Source organism: Chlorocebus sabaeus, chromosome 7 (assembly GCF_047675955.1).
Source record: "Chlorocebus sabaeus isolate Y175 chromosome 7, mChlSab1.0.hap1, whole genome shotgun sequence".
NCBI classification, from domain to species: Eukaryota; Metazoa; Chordata; class Mammalia; order Primates; family Cercopithecidae; genus Chlorocebus; species Chlorocebus sabaeus.
The window spans coordinates 73414345-73438691 of NC_132910.1; the positions used below are offsets into that span (position 1 = coordinate 73414345).

The 24347-nt window shown below is 37.5% G+C and overlaps 1 protein-coding gene across 3 annotated transcripts in view; it reads left to right on the plus strand.

The window, feature by feature from the left end:
* Positions 1-339: 339 nt before the first annotated feature.
* Positions 340-24347, plus strand: part of ADAD1 (adenosine deaminase domain containing 1) — a 50921-nt gene continuing 26913 nt past the window's right edge. The window contains exons 1-6 of one of the 3 annotated variants that reach the window (XM_007999726.3): positions 340-506; positions 920-1064; positions 1805-1993; positions 4607-4774; positions 15055-15123; positions 17779-17904. In XM_007999726.3, the coding sequence (XP_007997917.1) occupies positions 947-1064; positions 1805-1993; positions 4607-4774; positions 15055-15123; positions 17779-17904 (670 nt within the window). In that variant the 5' untranslated portion in view covers positions 340-506; positions 920-946. Of the gene's footprint in view, positions 507-832; positions 1065-1804; positions 1994-4606; positions 4775-15054; positions 15124-17778; positions 17905-24347 lie in introns of those variants that run through there. The other 2 variants (XM_037991580.2, XM_007999723.3) reach the window with 2 other exon arrangements.

Consider the following 24347-nt stretch of genomic DNA (forward strand, 5'->3'; position numbering starts at 1 on the left):
ACAATCATCCCTACAGTGCTCTATCAGGGCTACTGCGGGGCACGGGATGGTAGGGAGGAGGCCGAACTGCGCGATTTTACCTGGCTTCTCCAGAAGAGGAAGGCGGCCAGTTGGACCTGGTCCTTGTGTTCGGAGAACAGAGTCGACGTCACGCAAGGCTCGAACGCGTGTGAAGGTCGGCGTCTCTTCCCTGGGTGACGCAGGACGCGGAGGGCGGCGGCAAGGCACTGGCGCAAGCGCGGCCCAGGAGCGCCGGCCTCCGAGACGGTTAGTGATTGGACGAAGCAGGGCGCGGGGGCGCCGGCCCGGGTCCTGCAGGGGCACCGCGAGGGCTCTTTTGAAAGATGCGGCCCTGACCCTGTGGACCTCGCGCAGAGCGGCCTGAAGCGCGAAGTTGAGGCTGGGAGGTGGGAGCAACGGCGGCGGCAGCCGCCTGCGAGCCCCCGGCCTGAGGCGCAGCAGCAGCTTCCCGTCTGCCCACACAGAGGGCAGGAAGGACAACTTTGGTGGGTAGAGGTTGGTCTAGGACTAAGGAGGCCACCGACGAGCTGATTTTTTTTTTCTTCTCTCTTTTTTTCCTGACCTTGCTGATATCTTCCCTAACTCCCGAGTAGTTTTAAGGTATTTTACACGGACCTCTCTGTGTTCCTTCTTTCCTCATTTGTAGCAGAAGTTTAGGGAAGGGATTCAGGAGAGAAGAGGTTCGTGTCTATGAAAACTCAAAAAGCAGTCATGAGATCAGTTCAAGAGGGATTTGACTCCAGTCATCCGAATATGTGCCAAGGCCATTGATGGAAATAACGGGGGGGTATGGTTTGAAGAAAACATTTTCAGTTTATATAGTGTTTTGTCTTGTTTTCTGCCAATTTTATCGTGACCTCTAGGTGAGAAAATGGCTAGCAACAATCATTGGTTTCAGAGTTCGCAGGTCCCCAGCTTTGCCCAGATGCTGAAAAAGAACCTGCCAGTTCAACCAGCGACACAGACGATAACTACACCCACAGGATGTTCCTCAGAAAGTTACAGCCTGTCCAAGATGGCATCCAAGGTTACGCAAGTAACGGGTACGACTTTTTTCATTTGTAACAATGAATCAGTTCTTTAAGATTCTGGGATGGCCAGTAAGTTCTGTCGAGCCTCTAGTTTAAAGGTTTCCCGGTTGTATAGACATTTACCCATGGCCGTGTCCCACCTGGAGCTGGCATCTGACTCAACACTTGGAGGAGGCCTGTAGAGCTCTTTACCTGTGCCGCTCGTTTAACCATCTGTTACCACCTTGACTGTTCACCCCCCTTCAAAGTGTGGCTTGCCTTTCTGAGGTGAGGCGTAAGGGAAGACACTGGACTTACACTGTTCTGTGTTCCACATAGCACTTATTGTAGTATTAGGTATAAAGCAGGGGCAAACATACTTTAAAATTCGATTGAATCCAGTGAGAAAAATAGTGGATGGGAGCCAGAAGCCACGTTTTAGTCCCAGATCTGTGTCTTTCTGTATTCTAGGCCTTAGTGACATTATCTGTAAAAATGGCTTGGTTTCTGAAGGACCCTGACATCAGTAAAATTCCATGACCCTTGATATCACTTAACAATGACATATCGATGTTACTTTTTTGCAGAATAGTCTTAGTACTCGATAGATGCAATAACATGTGCTTGTCATGTGTGCCAAAATTGTTTAATAGAAACTTAAGAAAAACGTATGACGAAGTGTATCTGGGATAACCTTCCATTTCAGGGAGGATTTAGTGCTTTTGGCTCATTTTTTTAAAAATCAAATTGACAAGTATAACATTTGTTTTTAGGTAATTTTCCAGAACCATTGCTTTCCAAAAATCTTTCATCTATTTCAAATCCTGTGCTTCCTCCAAAAAAAATACCTAAGGAATTTATAATGAAATACAAACGTGGAGAGATAAATCCTGTGTCAGCCTTGCACCAGTTTGCACAAATGCAGCGAGTTCAGCTTGACCTTAAGGAAACTGTGACAACAGGCAAGTGTAAAATTGTATTTGTCTTAAAAACCAAAACCAAAAGTATAGCACAATAATGGTGCTAAATTTAGTTCTTTCATCTAATATTGGGGTTAGGTAACTGATTGTATGTTTTCACAAGAATACTTAAATGTTTGTGTTCACACGTCTTTAGCCATTGCTGCTTCTACAAATAACTCACATATACCAAAGTTTTATAATCATTGAATTGTAATTTTTTTATGTGTGGCTAGCTGAATGGAAATTAGTCTCATGGACTATTTTGGGGTGTAATTACTTCTTGTATCATAAACATGCTTTTGTAAAGATGTTAAATATTTGGACTATGATTATTTAATGAGAAGGATTCTGTGAGGATGATGCCTAAAAAAAGTTAAGGTCAAATTTGCCTTCTGAAACTCAAGCATTCGATTACATGATTAGTACTTTGTCTGCAGACTGGTCTGTTACAGTTTTCTCAATTCTCCATTAAACTCCCCAATCAGAATAATCTGTAACCATGCTGTGTTTGTGAAAGGCTACAGGAGTACAGATAAGGAAAATGTAGAAAGTAGTTTCTGATCTCTTCACATTATAGCCAATGATTAGGAAGATTTTAGGAAAGTGGAGGAATAAGTGCTCTTAAGAGGCCTTGACAGCTTAAAATTTTAAATTTTAAAAACTCTGTGTATACGTATGTGTATGTGTTTGCACACACACACGAGTAGTTAGAATTTTTCTTTAATTTTCCTGGTGCTAACTTGCCAGTATGGATGTCAAAGCTAACATCTTTGCTAAATAATTTTAACATGTCAAGATTTTAGTAAAGATACTCACAGCGACATCAAGTTTCAGTCTGTTGTTTTGGATGAAATACGCATAAACTAACAGGTGACAGAAATAATATCTTAACATAGATGGTGGTGGTAATGTAGGAGGTGGAATTTCCATGTAACTAGTTAGCTTTCCTCCAGTAATCTCAGACTGCTCTTGGAAAATGTAAGCTATTGGTCATTGTAAGAAAAAATAAATGATCAGGACAAATCTTCACTGCTCTGAGCAAAAACTACTAAAAAACATGACCTATTGGTTAATGGTGTACATTTTATGCTCAAACTATAGTTCAATAATCCAGTGTGTTTGGTAGTGAAACCACAGTGTCAGAATTTTTAAATAGCTCTACATGTGATTTAAATTTACACTAAAGTTTGAGAACCCGAGTTATAAACAGGCTAAAGCTTAAAGGCCCCGCATTCTGACACAGGAGACTTACTAATAAATTTTAGGTGAAATATCTTTTTTTCTTTAGATAGAGGCTCTCACTCTGTTGTCCAGGCTGGAGTGCAATGGTGATCCTCCCACCCCAGCCTCCCAAATAGCTAAGACTGCTGCAGGTATCCACCACCAGGCCTGGCTAATTTTCAAAATGTTCTGTAGAGAAGGTGTCTCACTATATTGCCTAGGCTGACCTCGAACTCCTGGCATCAAGAGATCTTCCAACCTCAGCCTCCCAAAGTGATGGGATTACGGGTGTGAGCCAGTGCACCCAGCCAAGATGTGTGATATACATAAGAATCATCTGGGCCACTTGTTAATTATACAAAATGCTCTCTGATTTAGTAAACCTGGATTGGAACCCAGGTGATCATGAAGGAAGGAACTTGGGAAACTGAAGTCTGAGATGTTATAGGGAAAGCAGTTTACCCAGAAGCAGTCAGGAGTTGCTTGTAAAACGTTGATGTACATATTAAAGAGTTAATGTAACATACTTGTGAGTATGTGAGGAAATAAGATAGTGGGGTTTATGTGTGGCAGCATTGTATGTAGCCATCCGTAACCAAAGAATGGACAGTCAGATTCCTAAAGGCCTGCTAAAGTCTAAATACTAACAAGCAAAACCTCAAACAGAAGAACCTTTGACCTGTAAATACAGAAGACAAGACAATACCATTTCATTTTTCATCCAAATATAAAAGCTAGGTAAAAAAATTGTGATGACTAGACATTCTGTTTAATTCTTTAGTTTATCATTATGTTTTGGTTTTCTCTTCCTCTCTCTCCCTCTCCCCGCCTCCCCTCCCACTCCCCAACCTCTACAGCTGTAATGGGTTGAGTTGCTTCTCATAATGCCCTGATAGGTACACAGGGTTTCTTCAAAGTGATCTCATATTCTGGAGCTTGAAAGTGTATTAGGGCAATCCAAGGGGTAGGAGAATTTCAGCTTTCTTTGTATTAAAGTTTTAAAGACATTTGTATTTAAGTTTTAAAGACGTGAGATGTAACCTGAAATCGCCACATTTTATCTCTCATTGGCCGTTTGACAGGTAGTGGAGTGTTTACCATTGCCAGGAATTATACTAGACACTCCACATGTGATCAGTACTCTATTACTGGCCCTATTACTCATACTGAATCTGGAGCCAGCCTAGCTGCTTGAATCCTCAGAGTTAGTTCAGACCTACTCATTCAGCTTTAGCTTTAACCCCTATTGGTCCTACAAAAAGACTTGTAAAGTTGGTGTTTAGAAGGTAGTTTTTGAGAATTTTTGTACTGGAATGTTTTCCCATGTACAGGTATTGTTTGCAAGAATACAGTAAAAATTATTGTAGCATTCATTCTGAGTTCTTTTTCAAGGTAATGTTATGGGACCATATTTTGCCTTTTGTGCTGTGGTGGATGGTATTCAGTACAAGACTGGACTGGGACAGAATAAGAAGGAGTCTAGATCCAATGCAGCAAAATTAGCTCTTGATGAGCTTCTACAACTGGATGAACCTGAACCACGAATTTTGGAAACATCAGGTAAATACTCTTGATTATAAAGTATTCATAAAAAGTATAATTTTTCAAAAGGAATCACCTGAAAGATTTATGTTAATGAGAGTTACTTGGCAACTACAAGACAGACGTTGCAGGATTTGAATAATTTATTTCTGTTGCTGTCCACTGATGTATTTAATAGTAGTTAAAATGCTCTTGCATATTTCAGCACTGACAGGTATAATCATGTTGCTAAACTGTCTGGTAACTTGTCAGATTGTTAATGGGTTTGAGTCCTCTTTGTAATTTGTTAGATTCTTATTATGAATGTAATATTGTACATTTAATACTTAGAGGTTTTAAATGCAGCGTTTGTGAAGTTTGTGTTAAATTCAGTAAATGGTAGAATTACTTGAGAAAATGACCTAAGGTAGCATAGCAAATAGATTAAGTGTATAAACTCCAGAATTAGATTGCTTAGGTTGGAATATTGACCTTATGCTGGCAAGTTGTTTGCCCTCTAAATCTGTTTCATTTGGAGAGGGGGGACAGTGATAGTTGCTACCTTCTATGGTTGTCACTAGGATTAAACAATGCATGCAAAGTCCTTAACCAGTGCATACTGAAGAATACACAATAAAATTACAAAATATTTAAAATACTTTGTTGAACTCAAGTTAAAACATACCTATAGAATTTCCTAAGCATCCAATTGAATTATCAGAAAATATATTGATGATTAGTTTTTCATACCTTTTCCTTAATAGCTTTCAAAATGTTTATGTACGACTAGCCAATGTTTGGCCCAGTGGTCTGCAAACTTTAGTTTCTAAACATTTTTTTTTTTCCTCCGTAAAAATTAAGGTAGCATTTAACCATGTCTACTGCCACTACTTTGAAAATTAAGGCAGCTTTTACCCATCTCTGCTGTCGGCACTTCTGTATTCATTATTGTTTTCTCCAAAAAGTGCCAATAGTGCCTTAATGACAACGAAAAGTTCTTTAACAATATATTCTATCTTGGGCTAGAGCCTGAAAAAATAATAAGGTCATCTTTTTCCCTATAGTGAGCTACAGTTTCTGTTACAGGAAGTCAGGGACCCCGAACGGAGGGACTGGCTGAAGCCATGGTGGAAGAACATAAATTGTGAAGATTTCATGGACATTTATTAGTTCCCCAAATTAATACTCTCGTGATTTCCTATGCCTGTCTTTAGTCTCTTAATCCCATCATGTTTGTAAGCTGAGGATGAATGTTGCCTCAGGACCCTGTGATAATTCCGTTATCTGCACAAATTGTTTGTGTAGCATGTGTATTTGAACAGTATGAAATCTGGGCACCTTAAGAACAGGATAACAGCAATTTTCAGGGAACGAGGGAGATAACCTTAAAGTCTGGCTGCCTGTGGGCTAGGTGGAACAGAGCCATATTTCTCTTCTTTCAAAAGCAAATAGGAGAAATATTGCTGAATTCTTTTTCTCAGCAAGGAACATCCCTGAGAAAGAGAATGCATTCCCAAGGGAAAGTCTCTAAAATGCCTGCTTTAGGAACGTCTGTGTTTTACGATTGTAGATAAGGGATGAAATAAGCCCCAGTCTCACGTAGTGCTCCCAGGCTTATCAAGATGAGGAAATTCCTGCCTAATACATTTTGCTCAGACCGGTTGTCTGCTCTCAAGCCCTGTCTCCTAATAAGATGTTATCAATGATAATGTGTGCCCAAAGCTTTATTAGCGATTTTAATGTTGCCCTAGTCCTGTGATCTTGCCCTGCCTCCATTTGCCTTGTGATATTTTATTACCTTGTGAAACATGTGATCTCTGTGACCACACCCTATTCGTACACTCCCTCCCCTTTTGAAAATCACTAATAAAACCTTGCTGGTTTTGTGCCTTGGGGGACATCATAGAACCTGCCGACATGTGATGTCTTCCCCTGGGGCACCCAGCTTTAAAATTTCTTCTTTTGTACTCTTTCCCTTTATTTCTGAGACCAGCCAACACTTAGGGAAATAGAAAAGAACTTATGTGAAATAACGTTGAATTATCGGGGGCTGGTTTTCCCCCCGATAAGTTTCTTTAATTTGTCTACTCTAGACAACTGAGTTTAAAACATCTATTTGTCTTATGAAAGGATGCAGAAGATAAGAGTTCAGTATTCATTTCTTTGCTTTTCTCTATTGACAGTTTTTCTGGTCTTCTCCTTATTCACAACATAAAACTTTTAAAACTTTAGTTTTTTCCAAAATTTTGAGCTCATCACTGTTTTAAAATTATTTTTCATGTTTGTCTTCATTAATATTTTGCACATGGTTTTTTTTATGTAGTGTTTTTTGTTTTGTTTTGTTTGAGACAGAGTCTCACTCTGTCACCCAGGCTGGAGTGCAGTGGTGCCATCTCTGCTCACTGCAACCTCCACCTCCCAGATTCAAGTGATTCTCATGCCTCAACCTCCCTAGTAGCTGGGATTATAGGTGCCTGCCACCACACCCAGCTAATTTTTGTATTTTTAGTAGAGACAGGTTTCACCATGTTGGCCAGGCTGGTTTGAACTCCTGACCTCAAATGATCTTCCCACCTCAGCCTCCCAAAGTGCTAGGATTATAGGCATGAGCCACTGTGCCTGAACTGATGTAGTTTTTTTTTTTTTTTTTTTTAGAATTAAAAAAGGATACATGGGCAGAACATACCAGTTTGTTGTACATAGATATACATGTGCCGTGGTGGTTTGCTTTACCTATTAACCCATCCTCTGATCCCTCCCCTAACTCTCACCCCCTAAAAGGCTCTGGTGTGTGTTGTTCCCCTCTCTCTATCCATGTGTTCTCAATGTTTAACTCCCACTTATGAGTGAGAACTACAGTATTTGGTTTTCTGTTCCTGTGTTAGTTTGCTGAGGATGATGGCTTCTGGCTTCATCCATGTCCCTGCAGAGGACATGATCTCATTCCTTTTTATGGCCACATAGTATTCTATGTACCACATTTTCTTTATCCAGTGTATCGTTGATGGCCATTTGGGTTGGTTCCATGTCTTTGCTATTGTAAATAGTGCTGCACTAAACATACGTGTGCATGTGTCTTTATAGTAGAATGATTTATATTCCTTTGGGTATATACCCAGTAATGGTATTGCTGGGTCAAATGGTATTTCTGGTTCTGATCCTTGAAGAATCACCATACTGTCCTCCACAGTGGTTAAACTAATTTACATTCCCACCAACAATATAAAAGCATTCCTATTTCTTCACAGCCTCACCAGCATCTATTGTTTCCTGACTTTTTAGTAGTAGCCATTCTGACTGGCATGAGTTGGTATCTCATTGTGGTTTTGATTTGCATTTTTCTGATGATCAGTGATGTTGATCTTGCTTTTCTTCATATGTTTTTTGGCCACTTAAATTCTTCTTTTGAGAAGTGTCTGTTCATACCTGTTGCCCACCTTTTGATGGGATTGTTTTTTCTTGTAAATATGTTTAAGTTCCTTGTAAATTCTGGATATTAGACCTTTGTCAGATGTATAGATTGCAAAAATTTTCTCCCGATTTGTACGTTGCCTGTTTACTCTGATCATAGTTTCTTTTGCTGTGCAGATGCTCTTCCATTTGATTAGATCACATTTGTCAATTTTGGCTTTTGTTGCAATTGATTTTGGCATTTTTGTCATGAAGTCTTTGCCCATGCCTGTGTCCTGAATGGTATTGCCTAGATTTTCTTCTAGGATTTTTATGGTTTTGGGCTTTACATTTAAGTCTTTAATCCATCTTGAGTTAATTTTTGTGTAAGGTGTAAGGAAGGGGTAGAGTTTCAGTTTTCTGCATATGACCAGCCAGTTTTCCCAGCACCATTTACTGAATAGGAGATCCTTTCCCCTTTGCTTGTTTTTGTCCAGTTTGTCGTAGATCAGATGGTTGTAGATGTGTGGAGTTATTTCTGAGGTATCTGTTCTGCTCCAATGGTCTATATATCCATTTTGGTACCAGTACCATGCTGTTTTGGTTACTGTAGCCTTGTAGTATAGTTTGAAGTCAGGTAGCATGGTGCCTCGAGCTTTGTTCTTTTTGCTTAGGATTGTCTTGGCTATATGGGGTCTTCTTTGATTTCATATGAAATTTGAAATAGTTTTCTAATTCTGTGAAGAATGTCAGTGGTAGTTTAGGAAAGTAGCATTGAATCTATAAATTACTTTGGGCAGTATGACCATTTTCACAATATTGATTCTTCTACCCATGAGGATGGAATGTTTTTCCATTTGTTTGTGTCCCTTCTTATTTCCCTGAGGAGTGGTTTGTAGTTCTTCTTGAAGAGGTCCTTCACATCCCTTGTTAGCTGTATTCCTAGGTATTTTATTCTCTTTGTAGTGATTGTGAATGGGAGTTTATTCATGCTTTGGCTTTCTGCTTGCTTACTGTTGGTGTAAAGGAATGCTTGTGATTTTTGCACATTGATTTTGTATCCTGAGACTTTGCTGAAGTTACTTCTCAGTTCAGGAAGTTTTGGAGGTGAAAAGATGGGGTTTTCTAAATACAAAATCATGTCTACAAACAGAGACAACTTGACTTCCTCTCTTCCTATTTGAATACCTTTTATTTCTTTCTCTTCCCTGATTGCCCTGACCAGAACTTCCAAAACTATGTTGAATAGGAGTAGTGAGAGAAGGCATCCTTGTCTTGTGCCAGTTTTCAAAGGGAATGTTTCCAGCTTTTGCCCATTCAGTATATTGGCTTTGGTTTGTAATAAATAGCTCTTATTATTTTGAGCCATGTTCCATCAATACCTTGTATATTGAGAGTTTTTAACATGAACGGATGTTGAATTTTATCAAAGACCTTTTCTGCATTTATTAAGATAGTCATGTGGTTTTTGTCTTTGGTTCTGTTTATATGATGGATTACATTTATTGATTTGTGTATGTTGAACCAGCCTTGCATTCCAGGGATGAAGCCGACTTGATTGTGGTGAATAAGCTTTTTGATGTGCTGCTGGATTTCATTTGCCAGTATTTTATTGCAGATTTTTCCATTGATGTTCATTAGGTGTATTGGCCTGAAGTTTTCCTTTTTTGTTGTGTCTCTTCCTGGTTTTAGTATCAGGATGATGCTGGCTTCATAAAATGAGTTAGGGAGGAGTCCTTCCTTTTCCATTGTTTGGAATAGTTTCAGAAGGAATGGTACCAGCTTCTCTTTGTATTTCTGGTAGAATTCAGCTGTGAATCCATCTGGTCCTCAACTTTTTTTTGGTTGGTAGGCTATTAATTACTGCCTCAATTTCAGAACTTGTTAGTGGTCTATTCAGGGATTTGACTTCTTCCTCGTTTAGTCTTAGGAGGGTGTATGCATCCAGGAATTTATCCATTTCTTCCAGATTTTCTAGTTTATTTTTGTGGAGGTGTTTGTAACATTCTCTGATGATAGTTTGTATTTCTGTGGGGTCAGTGGTGATATCCCCTTTATCATTTTTTATTGTATCTGTTTGATTCTTCTCCCTTCTTCTTTATTAGTCTAGCTAGCAGTCTATTTTTGTTAATTTTGTTAATTTGTTAAAAAAAAATAGTTCCTGTATTCGATTTTTTTGGATGGCTTCTCATGTCTCTGTCTCCTTCAGTTCTGCTCTGATCTTAGTTATTTCTTTAGTTTTTGGATTAGTTTACTCTTGCCTCTCAAGCTCTTTTAATTGATGTTTGGGTATCAATATCAGATCTTTCTAGCTTTCTGATGTGGGCATTTAGTGCTATAAATTTCCCTCTTAACACTACTTTAGCTGTGTCCCAGAGATTCTGGTACATTGTCTCTTTGTTCTCATTGGTTTCAAAGAACTTCTTGATTTCTGCCTTAATTTCATTATTTACCCAGGAATCATTCAGAAACAGGTTGTTCAATTTCCAATAAATCGTGTGGTCTTGAGTGAGTTTCTTAACCCTGAGTTCTAATTTTATTGCACTGTGGTCTGACAGTCTGTTTGTTAGGATTTCAGTTCTTTTGCATTTGCTGAGGAGTGTTTTACTTCCAATTACGTGGTTGATTTTAGAATTAAGTGCCATGTGACACTGAGAAGAATGTATATTCTGTTGATTTGTGGTGGAGAATTCTGTAGATATCTGCCAGGTCCACTTGATCCAGAGCTGAGTTCAAATCCTCGATATGCTTGTTAATTTTCTGTCTCATTGATCTGTCTAATACTGACAGTATGGTGTTCAAGTCTCCCACTGTTATTGCATGGGACTCTAAGTCTCTTTGTAGGTTTCTAAGAATCTGTTTTATGAATCTAGGTGCTCCTATATTGGGTGCATATATATTTAGAATAGCTCTTCTTGTTGAATTGTTCCCTTTACCATTAGGTAATGCCCTCCTTTGTCTTTTTTGATCTTTGTTGGTTTAAAGTCTATTTTGTCAGGGACTAGGATTGCAACCTCTGCTTTTTTTGCTTTCCATTTGCTTGGTAGATTTTTCCTCCATCCCTTTATTTTGAGCCTGTTTGTGTCTTTGCACATAAGATGGATCTCCTGAATACAGCACACCAATGGGTCTTGACTCCTTACCCAGTTTGCCAGTCTGTGTGCTTTAATTGGGGCATTTAGCCCATTTACATTTAAGGTTAGTGTTGTTACATGTGAATTTGATCCTGTCATCATGATGCTATTTGGCTATTTTGCACACTACTTGATGCACTAGTTTATTCATAGTGTCATTGGTCTTTATATTTTGGTGTGTTTTTGCAGTGGCTGGTTCCAGTTTTTCATTTCTGTATTTAGTGCTTCTTTCAGGAGTTCTTGCAGGGCACATCTGGTGGTAATGAAATCCCTCAGCATTTGCTTCTCTGGAAAGGATTTTATTTCTTCTTCACTGATGAAGCTTAGTTTGGCTGGATATGAAATTCTGGGTTGATAGTTCTTTTCTTTAAGAATGTTGAACATTAGCCCCCAATCTCTTCTGGCTTGTAGAGTTTCTGCTGAGAGGTCCACTGTTAGTCTGATGAGTTTCCCTTTGTACGTGACCTGGCCTTTCTCTCTGGCTGCCCTTAACAGGTTTTCCTTCATTTCAGCCTTGGAGAATCTGATGATTATGTGTCTTGGGGTTGATCTTCTTGTGGAGTATCTTAATGGTGTTCTCTGTATTTCCTGAATTTGCATGTTGTCCTGTCTTGCTAGGTTGTGGAAGTTCTCCTGGATACCATCCTGAAGTGTGTTTTCCCGCTTGTTTCCATTCTCCCTGTCTCCTTCTGGTACTCCAATCAATCACAGGTTTGGTCTTTTTATGAAGTCCCATATTTATTAGAGTCTTTGTTCATTCCTTTTCTTTTTTTTTTTTTTTTTTTTGGTCTATTCTTGTTTGCATGTCTTATTTCAGTGAGGTGGTCTTCAAATTCTGATACCCTTTTTTCTGCTTGGTCTATTCAGCTGTTGATACTTGTATATGCTTCACAAAGTTCTCAGGCTGTGTTTTTCAGCTCCATCAGGTAGTTTATCTGAACTGGTTATTCTAGTTAGCAATTCCTCTATCCTTTTATAAAGGTTCTTAGCTTGCTTCTTTGCATTGGGTTAGAACATGCTCCTTTTAGCTCAGCGTAGTTTTTTATTACCCATCTTCTGAATCATACTTCTGTCAGTTTGTCCATCTGATCCTCCATTCAGTTATGTGCCCTTGATGGAGAGACATTGTGATCGTTTGTAGGAAAAGAGGCACTCTGGCCTTTTGGATTTTCAGTGTTTTTTCATTGATTCTTTATCATCTTCGTGAGATTGTCTAGTTTCAGTCTTTGAGCCTGCTGACCCTTGGATAGGGTTTTTGGGGAGCTTTTTTGTTCTTGTTGAAGCTATTGTTGCTTTCTGCTTGTTAGTTTTTCTTTCAATAGTCAGGTTCCTCTTCTGTAAGGCTGCTGCAGTTTGCTGGGGGTTCACTTCAGGCCCTATTCATCTGATTCTGTCCCGTGCCTGGAGATGTCACTCAGGGAGGCTGGAGAACAGCAAAGATGGGTGCCTGCTCCTCCCTCTGGGGCCTCTGACTTTGAGTGGCACCAACCTGATGCCGGTAGGATCACTCCTGTATAATGTGCGTGACAACCCATGTTTGAATGTCTCACCCAGTTGGGTGGCACGGGGAGCAGGACTCGCTTAACAGAGCACTTTGTCCTTTGTTGGAGAGGGTGTGCTTCGCTGGGGAGAAACCCACTCCTCTGTGCTGCCCGGATTCCTCAGAACTACCAGGAGGAGAGGCTAAGTCTGCTGGTCCACAGAGATTGCTGCCACCCTTCCCACTTAGGGGCTCAGGTCCAGGGAGATCCAAATTCTGTCTGTGAGCCTCTAGCTGCAGTTATTGGAGATCCTGAAGGGAAACCCCCCACCCAATGAGGAAGGATGGGTCAGGTTTAGGCCTGAAGACGTCCTCCGGCCACAGACTGCCACAGCCAGTATGTTGGGCTGTGGGGCAAGTCTTGGTACTTGTTTCTTTTGTTTGTTTGTTTTTTGTTTTGAGACAGTCTCTCTGTCACCCATACTGGAGGGCAATGGCACAGTCTCAGCTCACTGCAACCTCCGTCTTCTAGGTTCAAGTGATTCTCGTACTTCAGCTTCCTGAGTAGCTGGGTGCGCGCCACCATGCCCAGCTAATCTTTGTATTTTGAGTAAAGATGGGGTTTCGCCATGTTGCCCAGGCTGGTCTCAAACTCTTGGCCTTAAGTGATCTGCCCAACTAAGCCTCCCAAAGTGCTGGGATTACAAGCGTGAGCCAACATGCCTGGCCTTGTACTTGGTGTTTTAAAACACAAAACATCTTGTGCAGTCTTTCTTTGTTTGTTGAAATTATTTATGCCTAATAAACAGGATTTAGTATCTTTAATTTTCATTCCATGGAATGAAATCTATCTTTCTCTGAGTTTTAAAGTTCTGCTTATCTAAAATCCAGAATGTCAACAACTCTATTACTGGGTTTATAACCAAAAGAAAATAAATTATTCTATCAAAAAGACACGTGCACTCTTATGTTCATCTCTACACTATTCACAACAACAAAGACATTGAATCAACCCAGGTGCCCATCAGTGGTAGATTGGATAAAGAAAGTGTGGTATATATACAACTGTGGACTACTATGCAGCCATTAAAAAAAATAAAGTCACGTCCTTTGCAGCAACATGGATGGAGCTGGAGGCCATAATCCTAAGCAAATGAACGCAGGAACAGAAAACTAAATACCTCAAGTTCTCACTTGTTGTTAATGTTAGGAGCTATGCATTAAGCATATATAGCCATAAAGATTGGAACAGTAGACTCTGTGGACTACTAAAGGGTGGAGGGAGGTGGGGGTAAAAGAAAAACTACCTTTGGATACTATGCTTACAATCAGGGTGATGGAATCCATATTCCAAACCTCAGAATCATGCAGTATTCCCAGTTAATAAACCTACACATGTACCTCTTGTATCTAAAAAGTTGAAAGTTTTTGAAAAAAAAAAAATTTATGCTTGTAAATAATGTTACTCTATGGTATGGGGGATGTAGTGCTCTAAATAAATAAAACTTGAATTTCTTATCAGACTAAAAAAAAAAGTCCAGAGTGTATGTATCTAAACCATACTTAGTATTTTTTTCTTTTACTGGTATGAGCTCTAAGGTGACATTGTCATCTTTGTTCATTTCTGTCTTCCTCAAAATTAATTCCAGAGAAGCAGTTCTGTTTGCTTTCTTTGTCTTTATGAATGATTCTTAAGAGAAACTGACTATTTTAATTGATACCTTGGCTTCTGGAGCTTCTTCCTTAAGTTTTCCTGATTATTATTATTATTATTATTTTGTCCGCAGGTTTAGTGGTTTTTAAACTTTTTTCTGTACTCCCTAACTTTGGAGACTAAATTGAAAAGCAGTTGTAAAGAGTAGGACTAAAAGCATTGAAAACTGTGAATGTAGCATTCCCTTAGAAAAATGTCCTGGTAAAATAGTGTTGTTTATAAAATGATATACTTTACTCATTAATTTTTAATAGAACATTAATTTAAAATGTTTTTCACAGTATTGTAAATAGAAAGTTGTTTACATGTATCTAAACTAGGGCTTCATTTTAGCAGCTTTTCAGGATGTTTCATTTATTACAAAGCAAGCAATATTGTAGTATGAGATTAGGAAACTCAGAAATTTGTTTGCATAAACAGTTTCAAAATAGGAAAGACATTTATCAGGGCTGAGCTAATGAGTATTTGATGGCCCAGAGTTGGCAAAAATACAGAAAAAAATAATTTTTGGATTGCTGTTTTGTTACAGAACAAAAAAGAAATACCAGCTCTTTGGAATGTTGAAGTTTCATGTTTCCTTATGTTTTTGTTTTGTTTACAGGTCCTCCTCCTTTCCCTGCAGAACCTGTTGTTTTACCTGAACCAGCATATGTTTCAAAAGTACATTATGGTAGGAAAGTTTTTTGTGATGTTCTTCTTTAGAAGAGTAGCCCAATTAAAAATAGTAACAACATAATTAAAATAAGCATAGGTGTGAAAATGTACATTAACACTTTATCATCCAAACCTTTCACACTTCTACAAAAAGGAGAATCTTTTTCTATACTATGCTAAAAATGAAAGAAATAAGGAATGGAGAGGAAAGGCTGAAGAAAAGGTTGTTTTTTTTTTTTTCCTATAAGGAGATGTTTTATCAATTTCATACATCTTTTTTAGAATTCTTTGTTTTGGTGGGCTTGTCATAAATGAAAACCAATAGCTTTCTGGTACTTGGAGGTCATTTGAAACATTCATTTCAAATAATTTGTTTATTTAGTTTTAATGGCCATTATTTGTCACTCAAGCCTGAGAAAGCTGCAGCTTCAATTGAAGTTACTAGTTGTGTGACCTAGTGTGGCCTAGTTATGTGACCTGTTACTTCTCTGTGTACCTTTTTTACTCATCTGTAAAATAGTTATTACAGTAATTATCTCATAGGGTTATTATGAGGATTAAATGAATTCATAAATGTAAAATTCTTACTTTAGTGCCTAGCACACCATAGATGCTCACTAAATAGTAACTAATATTATTTTATTATAACAATCACATTTCACATTATATGGTAGTTATTATATACTTTGCCTGTTAGATTATGAATATCCTGAAAGCTAAACAATTATTCTTAATTTTTACATTTACTACCTAGTGAGCACACTTCAGACTTTAATGAGTATTTGTAAAAGGAAAAAGAAAAGGAACCTTTATTTTCCATTTTCCTCACCTGCAGGCTAGGATTTGAAAAGTTCTATGCCTATTCAGCATTCGCTGTCTTTCTAAGACAGAGTAAAAGGCCTTGCACATTTGTGTGCTTGCTTGAAAGAAAAGGACCAGACCAAGGAAAATAGGCCCTTTCAAAAGACAAAATCCACCAATAGTTAGATGTAGTGTCTGGCCTAACAGTTGTAAGAATTGATGAAGTGAGGGCAATGAGGGATCAGTCCTACAGCAGTGATCTCCTAATATGGGAAGAGGCTCTTGTCTTTCCTTTCAATTTCTGTGGACATTTTTAGTGAATAAGAGGATAGAATCCTAAGTCAAGGATGGCAAATAATATAGATTGCTATTACTTCAGGAAAACAGTGATAGTCTGTGAGAAAGAATATGTAGTTTTTAAAAATACCAGGTTTGGTAGGCTCACGTCAGGAGACATATATTTGTCAGAAAAGGGAAAGCAAATTCTTTAAATTTATGGGTAAAAACAAGTTTTGAATGTTATAACTTTTGAAGAAGAACGATTTGAGACTCACAAACTATTGGGCCAGTTACAGAGGTAGTCACTATTTCCCAGCCTGTCTGGTTTGCTATATGTATATACATATGTGTGTGTGTGTGTGTGTGTGTGTGTGTGTGTGTATTTATTTGTTTATTTGAGATGGAGTTTTGCTCTTGTCACCCAGGCTGGAGTGCGGTGGCACAATCTCAGCTCACTGCAACCTCTGCCTCCCAGTTTCAAGCAATTCTCCTGCCTCAGGCTCCGAAGTAGCTGGAATTACAGACACCCACCACCAAACCCTGTCTCTACCTCTATTTTTAGTAGAGACAGGGTTTCACCATGTGGACGAGACTGGTCCCGACCTGTCCCCTGACCTCAAGAGATCTGCCTACCTCAGCCTCCCAAAGTACTGGGATTACAGGCGTAAGCCACCACGTCCAGCCTACTTTGCTAACTGGACCATATCTTCATTAAAAATAATGAGGCCAGGCACAGTGGCTCATGCCTATAATCCCAGCACTTTGTGAGGCCAAGGTGAGTGGATCATGAGGTTGGGAGTTCAAGACCAGCCTGGCCAATAATGGTGAAACCCTGTCTTTACTAAAAATACAAAAATTAGCCGGGCGTGGTGGTGCATGCCTGTAGACCCAACTACTCGGGAGGCTGAGGCGGAAGAATCGCTTGAACCCGGGAGTCGGAGGTTGCAGTGAGCCAAAATTACGCTATTGCACTCCAGTCTGGGTGACAGAGCGAGACTCCATCTTAAAAAAAGAAAAATCCATAGATAACTTTTGATGTATATTCTTGGTTATAAACTTTTCTATGGTAATCCTAGGTTACTTAGAACTATCTTCCTCCTCTTTCAAAATTTCTAGCTTTTTTAGTGAGAACTTGGAACTGTATCAAGAATCTAAATGCTTAGTGGTTTGTAGTGGTTCTCAATGGGACAAATAATAAGAGAATGTATTTTGGTTGTCACAATGATTAGGGCATTCAGTGGGGTGCTGGTCATCTTGCAAAGTGTGTGGCACATACCTGTACAACAAAGAATTGTCTTGTGTCCAGTATGACTTTTGAATATATCATCAGACAAACTCTACAGATATAAATCAGTAGTCTGCTAGTGTGTAATACTGATATATCTTTTTATAAGTTATCCAAAAAGCTCAATAACTCATATTCTTTTAGAATTGAAAACTTTGAAATCTCAGTCATGACCTAAATTATAAATTTGCTTACAGATATCTATACATTATTAAATAATTTGATTGTAAGGTTATGATAAGAATAATAAGACAGCTCTGGGAGGAGGACAATGTTCTTGAAATTTATGTTTTGATTTTTTTCTAGAAGGGAGACATATTCAGTATGCAAAGATTTCACAGATCATTAAAGAAACATTTAATCAACTAATTTCTAATCATTCAGAATACCTGAAGTATAGCAGTTCATTGGCTGCTTTTATAATTGAAAGAGGTAAGTCCAAATATTTGAGAAAAAGTAATATTGTAATAATCTAATAGTAATATTTTAGTTAACTATCTTTGCCCCTGTACACAATGATGTTGCATTGATCTGAAGTGACTTTTTCTGGTAAGTGTGGGTCATTAAACACAAAGCTTCTCCAGAGTAGAAATAAAGCACACTGACCAGGACCCAACAGAGAACTGCAAAATGGTAAAAGTCCTAACATTTTAAACCTTAGCCCTGCTGGCACCACTACCCTCCTGAAATCTAGTCCTCAGTAACATTAAGAGTAGCATCTTTTCTTCTTTTTCAAGTAAGAAAAGATTGATATATGGAATCTTATTCTTGTAGACATGTAAAGTTGTGATTCTAACTATGTTTTTATCTTTTGTTAACCCTTTAATGTTCTGAGTTCATCATTAATTGAAACCATTTGAGTCTTACATTCATCTCTGAATTAGATATTATAAATTACATAGAAACAATTTGAGATTTGATTCCTATTCTTAAGGAGTTGTTATGATCTAAGTGGGCACGGTAGATAAATATACTAGTTGAAAGTCTAAGATGATAAAAGTTAAAACTTGTTTTCCATAATGCAAAAAGTGTGTGAGAATTCATAGATAGAAAAGAAATGATAGAGTTTAAAATCTTTTGGAATAGGCATGACTTAAGCTGTAACTTTAAGGGTTGATAAAATTTGGATAAATAGAAGAAAGGAAGACATTTTTGCATAGTGAAAGGAATGAGGGAAGCAGCAGTGAGAAAACTGCAGGACAATAAGGTGAATTTATTGCTAATACAGATTAGTCTATGTACAGGAGTAATACAAAATGCAATTAGATTGATAAAATAGTGCCAGATTATGGAGTGGTTTAAAAACAGGTCAAAAGTTAAATTTAACAAGATCAATTAAAGCTGTAATTTCAAACAGTGATAGACTGTGGGCTGTAATTGTTGGGAGCATTAATCAGACTCAGTTCCGCTATTTAAATTACTTTGGGCAAATTATATACTTAACATCACTATGCTTTAATTTTTTCTTATTTCTTAAAAGTAGAGATAATAGAAACAATAACAATCCAACTTCATGGAGTTGTTAGGATTAGATATAATAATGTCACTAAAGTATTTAGCATAGTACTTGGCATTTAGTAAAAGTCTAATTTCATTTGTAATGGTTAAGATAAATGAGTATTTAAACAATAATTGACAAATAATTTTTTAAAAGATTTCTGGGGTTAAACCTGAATTATAGAATCACAATTTATGTGGTTGTGATAGAGTGCCTACATTAGAGTTGAGATGGACATAAATGGGAAGGGAAAAATACAGTTTTAATTGATAAGGTAAAAGTGGGCAATAAATGATAGATGAACTGACATGAATAAAAAGTAATACCAACATTTAAAGTTGACATAGGATAATCATATTTCCTCATCCATAGGGAATCTAGAAGCTAGTGTGAAGCTGATTGGAGAAGAGCATGGATAAGAATAATAAATGTAGTTTTAGATAATATGCGTATGAATATAAGCAGGGAAAGCCTGAGTGAAATCAGATGAACATTCCTGGAGTCACTCACACAATCAGTACATATTTAAGATGTATTATTAGAAACTGCCTCATCAGTTTTAAAAAATTTCAGTAGTTTTGGGGGAATGGGTGGCATTTGGTTACAGAGATAAGTTCTTTAGTGGTGACTTCTGAGGTTTTGATGCACCCATGACCCAAGCAGTCTATGCTGTACCCAATGTTATCCCTCATCCCCTCTACTACCCTTTCCCCGGGGCCCCAGAGTCCATTATATCATTCTTATGCCTTCATGTCTTCCTGGCTTAACTCCCACTTGTAAGTGAGAACATACAATGTTTGATTTTTCCATTCCTCATTACTTCCCTTAGAATAATGGTCTCCAACTCTGTCCAGGCCGAGTACTATTCCAGGGTGTGTGTGTGTGTGTGTGGGTGTGTGTGTGTGTGTGTGTGTATGCCACAATTTCTTTATTCACTCATTATTGATGGGCATTTGGGCTGTTTCCATATTTTTGCAATTGCAAATTGTGCTGCTATAAACATGTGTATGCAGGTGTCTTTTTCATGTAATGACTTTTTTTCTTCTGGGTAGATACCCAGTAGTGGGATTGCTGGATTAAATGATAATTCTACCTTTAGTTCTTTAAGGAATCTCTTTACTGTTTTCGATAGAAATTGTACTAGTTTACATTCCTACCAACATTGTAAAAGTATTCCTTTTATACCACATGCACGTCAACATCCATTATTATTTTAATTTTTAAATTATAGCCAGTCTTGCAGGAATAAGGTGGCATTGCATTGTGGTTTTGATTTGCATTTCCTGAATAATTAGTGATGTTGAGCACTTTTTCATATAATTTTTGGCCATTTTATATCTTCTTTTGATAATTGTCTATTCGTGTCCTTAGCCCATTTTTTTGATGGGATTATTTGTTTTTTTCTTGCTGATTTGAGTTCCTTGTAGACTCTGGATATTAGTCCTTTGTCAGATGCATAGTTTGCAAAGATTTTCTCCCACTCTGTGTGTTGTCTGATTACTCTGCTGATTATTTCTTTTGCTGTGCAGACGTGTTTTAGTTTAAGCCTCATCTATTTATCTTTGTTTTTGTTGCATTTACTTTTGGGTTCTTGGTCATGAACTCTTTGCCTAAGCCAAAATGTAGAAGAGTTTTTCCAATGTTATCTTCTAGAATTTTTATGGCTTAATGTCTTAGATTTAAGTCTTTGATCCATCTTGAGTGATTTTTGTATGAGGTGAGAGATGAGGGACCCAGTTTTATTGTTCTACATATGGCTTGCCAATTATCCCAGAGTCATTTGTTGAATAGGGTGTCCTCTCCCCACCTTATGTATTTGTTTGCTGTATCAAAGTTCAATTGACTATAAGTATTTTGTTGTATTTCTGGGTTCTCTATTCTGTTCCATTATTCTGAGTGCCTAGTTGTATACCAATACCAATACCATGTTGTTTTGGTAACTGTAGCTTTGTAGTATATAGTTTGAAGTTTGGTAATGTGATGCCTCCAGATTTGTTATTTTTGATTAGTCTTACTTAGGCTATGCAGGTTGTTTTTTGGTTCTATGTGAATTTTAGGATTTTTTCTAGTTCTGTGAAGAACAATCATGGTATTTCGATGGGAATTGCTTTGAATCTGTAGATTGCTTCTGGCAGTATGGTGATTTTTCACAATATTGATTCTACCCATCCTTCAGCATGGGATGTGTTTCCATTTGTTTCTGTCATCTGATTTCTTTCAGCAGTGTATTGTGGTTTCCCTTGTAGAGATCTTTCACCTCCTTGGTTAGGTATATTCCTTTTTTTTTTTTTTTTTTTTTTTTTTTTTTTTTTTTTTTTTTTAGCTGTTGTAAAGGGGTTTTAGTTCTTGATTTGATTCTCAACTTGGTCACTGTTGGTGCGTAGCAGAGATACTGATTTTTGTACATTGATTTTGTGTCCTGAAACTTCATTGAATTCATTTATCAGCTCTGGGAGGTTTTTAGATGAGTCTTTAGGGTTTTCTAGGTATATGATCATATCATCAGTGAACAGTGACAGTTTGACTCCCTCTTTACTGATTTGGATGTTCTTTATTTCTGTCTCTTGTCAGGTTGCTCTGGCTAGGACTTCCAGTACTATGTTGAATAGAAATGATGAGAGCAGGCATCCTTGTCTTGTTCCAGTTCTTTCTCGGGGGAATACTTTGAACATTTCCCTGTTCAGTAATGCTGACTGTGTGTTAGTCATAGATGGCTTTTATTACCTTAAGTTATGTCCCTCCTATGCCAATTTTACTGAGGGTTTTAATCTTAAAGGGATGCTGGATTTTGTCAAATGCTTTTTCTGTATCTATTGAGATGATCACATAATTTTTGCTTTTAATTCTGTTTATGTGGTGTATCACATTTATTGACTTGCGTATGTTAAACCATCCCTACATACCTGGTATGAAACCCACTTGATTATGGTGTATAGTCTTTTTATGCTCTTGGATTCAGTTAGCTAGTATTTTTGTTGAGGATTTTTGCATCTATGTTCATCAGGGATATTGGTCTTTAGTTTTTCTTTTATTTAATGTCTTTTGCTGGTTTTGGTATTAGGGTGATACTGGCTTCATAGAATGTTTTAGGGAGCATTCCCTCTTTCTCCATTTTTGGAATAGTTTCAGTAAGATTGGTAGCAATTCTTCTTTGAATGTCTGATAGAATTCAGCTGTGAATCTGTCCAGTTGTGAACTTTTTTGTTGGCATTTTTAAAATTATGGTTTCACTCTTACTGCTTTTTATTGGTTTGTTCAGAGTTTCTATTTCTTCCTGGCTTAATCTAGGAGGGTGTCTGTTTTCAGGAATTTATCCATCTCTTCCAGGTTTTCTAGTTTGTGCATGTGAAGGTGTTCCTAGTAACATTGAATGATCTTTTGTATTTCGGTGTCATCACCTATAATATCTCCTGTCTCGTTTTTGATTGAGCTTATTTGGATCTTCTCTCTTCTTTTCTTGGTTAATCTCACTACTGGTCTATCAATTTTGTGTGTCTTTTCAAAGAACCAGCTTTTCGTTTCATTTATCTTTTGTTTTTGATGTTTTTTGTTTCAGTTTTATCTGTTTCTGCCCTGATCTTTATTATATCTTTTCTTCTGCTGGGTTTGGGTTTGTTCTTGTTTTTCTAGTTCCTTGAGGTGTCACTTTAGATTAGTCTGTTTGTGCTCTTCCAGACTTTTTTATAGGCATTTAATGCTGTGAACTTCCCTCTTAGCACCACTTTTGCTGTATCACAGAGGTTTTGATTGATTGTGTCACAATTATTGTTTAGTTCAAATAATTTTTTAATTTCCATGTTGATTTCATTGTTGATACAAAGATCATTCAAGAGCAGATTATTTAATTTCCATATATTTGTATAGTTTTGAGGGTTTATTTTGGAGTTAATTTCCAAATTTATTCCACTGTAGTCTGAGAGAGTACTTGATATAATTTCAGTTTTCTTAAATTTACTGAGACTTGTTTTGTGACCTCTCATATGGTCTATCTGGTAGAATATTCCATGTGCTAATGAATAGAATGTATATTCTGCAGTTGTTGGGTAGAATGTTCTGTAAATATCTGCTAAGTTCATTTGTTGTAGGGTATAGTTTAAGTTCATTGTTTCTTTGTTGACTTTCTGTCTTGATGACCAGTGTAGTGCTGTTAGTGGGGTATTAAAGTTCCCCACTATTACTGTGTTGCCATCTATCTTTTTTCTTAAGTAGTAGTAATTATTTTATAAATTTGTGAGCTCCAATATTAAGTGTATATATATTTAGGATTATGATGTTTTCCTGTTGGACTAATCCTTTTATCATCATATGATGTCCCTCTATGTCTTTTTTAACTGCTACTGCTTTAAAGTTTGTTTTGTCTGATATAAGAATAGCTACTCCTGCTTGCTTTTGGTTTCCATTTCGTGGAGTGTCTTTTTCCACCCCTTCACCTTATGTGAGTCCTTATGTGTTAGGTGAGCCTCTTGAAGACAGCAGAAACTTGGTTGGTGAGTTCTTATCCATTCTGCAATTCTGTATCTTTTAAGTAGAGCATTTAGGCCATTTACATACAATATTAGTCTTAAGATATGGGGTACTGTTCTATTAATCATGCTAGTTGTTGCCTGAATACTTTGGGTGTTTTTTTTTTTTTTTTATTGTGTTATGGTTTTATAGTCCCTGTGAAATTTATGCTTTTAGTAGGTTCTATTTTGGTGTATTTTGGTAATTTTGTTTCAAGATTCATCATTCCTTTTAGCATTTATTTAATACTGGCTCTGTAGTGGTGAATTCTCTTAGCATTTGTTTGTCTGAAAAAGACTTTATCTTTCCTTCATTCATGAAGCTCAGTTTTGCTGGATACAATATTCTTGGCTGATAATTATTGTTTAAAGAGTCTAAAGATAAGACCCCAATCCCTTCTGACTTGTAGGGTTTCTGCTGAGAAATCTGTTAATCTGATAGATTTTCCTTTATTGGTTACCTGATGCTTTTTTCTCACAGCTCTTAAGATTCTTTGCTTCATCTTGACTTTAGATAGCCTGATGACTTTGTGCCTGGGTGATGATGTTTTTGTGATGAATTTCCCAAGTGTTCTTTGAGCTGCTTATATTTGGATGTCTACATCTCTAGCAAGGCCAGTGAAGTTTTCCTCAATTTTTCCCTCAAATACGTTTTCCAAACTTTTAGATTTCTCTTCTTCCTCAAGAACACCATAGTTATTATGTTTGGTCATTTAACATAATCCCAAATTTCTTGGAGGCTTTGTTCATTTTTTTAAGTTCTGTTTTCTTTGTCTTTGTCAGATTGGGCTAATTCAAAAGCCTTGTCTTTGAGCTCTGAAGTTATTTCTTCTACTTATTCTAGTCTTGCTAAAACTTTCCAGTGCATTTTGTGT